General features: G+C 46.5%; 1 protein-coding gene across 1 annotated transcript in view; it reads right to left on the bottom strand.

Annotated features, from left to right (window-relative positions):
• The window catches only part of LOC119585370 (fibronectin type III domain-containing protein 1-like), a 3946-nt gene that overhangs the window by 491 nt on the left and 1514 nt on the right, over nucleotides 1-1941 (bottom strand). The window contains exons 3-5 of the mRNA XM_037934039.1: nucleotides 1528-1872; nucleotides 1319-1424; nucleotides 216-400 (exon numbers count right to left, since the gene is read on the bottom strand). Of these exons, the coding sequence (XP_037789967.1) occupies nucleotides 216-400; nucleotides 1319-1424; nucleotides 1528-1872 (636 nt within the window). The remainder of the gene's footprint in view (nucleotides 1-215; nucleotides 401-1318; nucleotides 1425-1527; nucleotides 1873-1941) is intronic.

The following is a 1941-nucleotide window of genomic DNA, read 5'->3' as shown; positions in this document are numbered from 1 at the left end:
CCACCTTTTCTCTCTCTTTCTCACTAAATCACCCACTTCCCCCCCGCCATGTCTTCTTTCCCGCTCTCCCTCATCCTCGTAGCTTCACCTCCGTTTCCCTTCCGCTCGAGAAGGAGTCCTAGCGATCGAATCTCTTTGTCCTCCCCGTGGTGTTCATGCCCCTCGCTTCACCCGGGGAAAAGGGGGGCTATAAACCCCCCCCGACGCCCGCTTACCCCTGTTACCGGGTTGTACTTCCTTGTCACGAGGTGTTCTGGGCATGGTCACCTTGGGGCAGGAGAACGGGAGGTGCACTTCGAGAGCCTGGGGGACGTGGGGGCGCTCATCCTCCTTCTGCAGCTTCCTCGTTGGCGTTCTGACGGGGCTCTGCGTGTTCCCGGGAACCTCAACTCGTCTTCCCCTGTCAAACCTTTAGAATTAAATCAAGTATCGAGAACTTCAGAAGGTTTCTCAGGCCCTGCGACACGAACTGGAGGGGGCTCGGCCTACCCCCGTCGCCCCGTGCTTTGAACGGGCGAACACCGAGTGTGTGCCCTCTGCCCGATGCCCATGACCTGCGCCGCATCACCCTGCCAATACTTTTCCATCTGTGGCGTGTCTCAAGAGAAGCAAAAATGTCCCTTTATCAGTACCATTATTTTTTTTGGGTCCCCGAACTCTATCCTGCTTTGAAATTTTTGATTATATATCCTTTTTTCCTTTCTCTCTCTTACTTTGTTTACAGGGTTCCTTTTTAGATTAAGAAAAATGTCTTCCCAATATTAAGGGTGTCGTTTCAAAAAAATATTTGTTAAAATTTTAAAGGGTAAGTATCAAATTTTATTAAATTATATCAAAAAAAAAGTGTAATTTTAAGGAATTTCATTCTGTCTTATTTTAAGAAATAAAGGAAAAAAACTAATTTTTTTCGAAATTATTTATGAATTAGACAAATTGCCGAAAAGGGTGATATCCTGTACGGTTACAAAATACTATCTGATCAGGGTTGTTTTATTTCTAATCTTTATCAACAGCTAAAGTATATTTCATCAATATTTTTAAAAGGGGAAATAATACCCAAAATACATATTCAAAAGGCTTTACCCAAAAAAAATTTCATATTGCATTCAATGGTGAAAGGGACAAAAAAGAAAAATTTTAAAGATTCGCTTCAAAGCTTTCACGAGCATGGGGAAATTTAAAAGAAAAAAAACTCCCCTCCACCTTAAAGCGCAAAAACATCTTAGCGCGTTTAAATCGCGTACTATTTTTCAGTAATAAAAAAAAAACAAAAAACTTATTCACTCCTTGACCGCCTCCCCGTCAGACTAAGGCAAACCCTGGGGACGCGTTTAGTACAGCCGACTCCCGAGCACCGACAGGTGATTCCGGGGACGTTTTAATGGGGGATCCGAGCACCGGTTTGGCATCACGTCCCCCCTCCCCTGGAATCCCAAAGGACTCCCGTTTTTGGTATGAGGGTCCGTCAGGACAGACCACTCAAGGGGGATACTGATCACGCACTGACCGTTTTCCTCGGGTCGATACCACACAAAAACACGGCGAGGCGGGCGTTTTTAAGCACTTCGAAGCTCTGTGGTTTGTTAGGGAAGTCTTCCGAGGTTGAGGCGTTGGTCGACACCCACGAACTGGCCTGTTTATCGGTCGACACGGCTCTCACACGCACTTCGTAGTTCGTGCACGCCTCCATGTCGGAGAAGATGATCTCTTGCATGAACTCGGGCTGTGATGCGCGTCGATAGCTGTCGAGTTTTATCTGCTGGATGTCGTACTCGTTGGCACACTGGGGGTTGGTCGTCGGGGGGTCGTACTTGATCTCGATGGTGTGTGCCGTTTCGCTTGTAACCCTTAAGTTCTGAGGATCTCCGGGCTCTGAATGGAAAATCCGGAGTTAGGGTGTATAGGAAGGGTATTTTTATTATAGACGTACAGGAATGGATA

This window comes from Penaeus monodon, chromosome 19 (genome assembly GCF_015228065.2).
Source record: "Penaeus monodon isolate SGIC_2016 chromosome 19, NSTDA_Pmon_1, whole genome shotgun sequence".
NCBI lineage: Eukaryota > Metazoa > Arthropoda > Malacostraca > Decapoda > Penaeidae > Penaeus > Penaeus monodon.
Note: the sequence above shows the minus strand (reverse complement) of the source record. Positions and strands in the feature narration are given on the sequence as shown.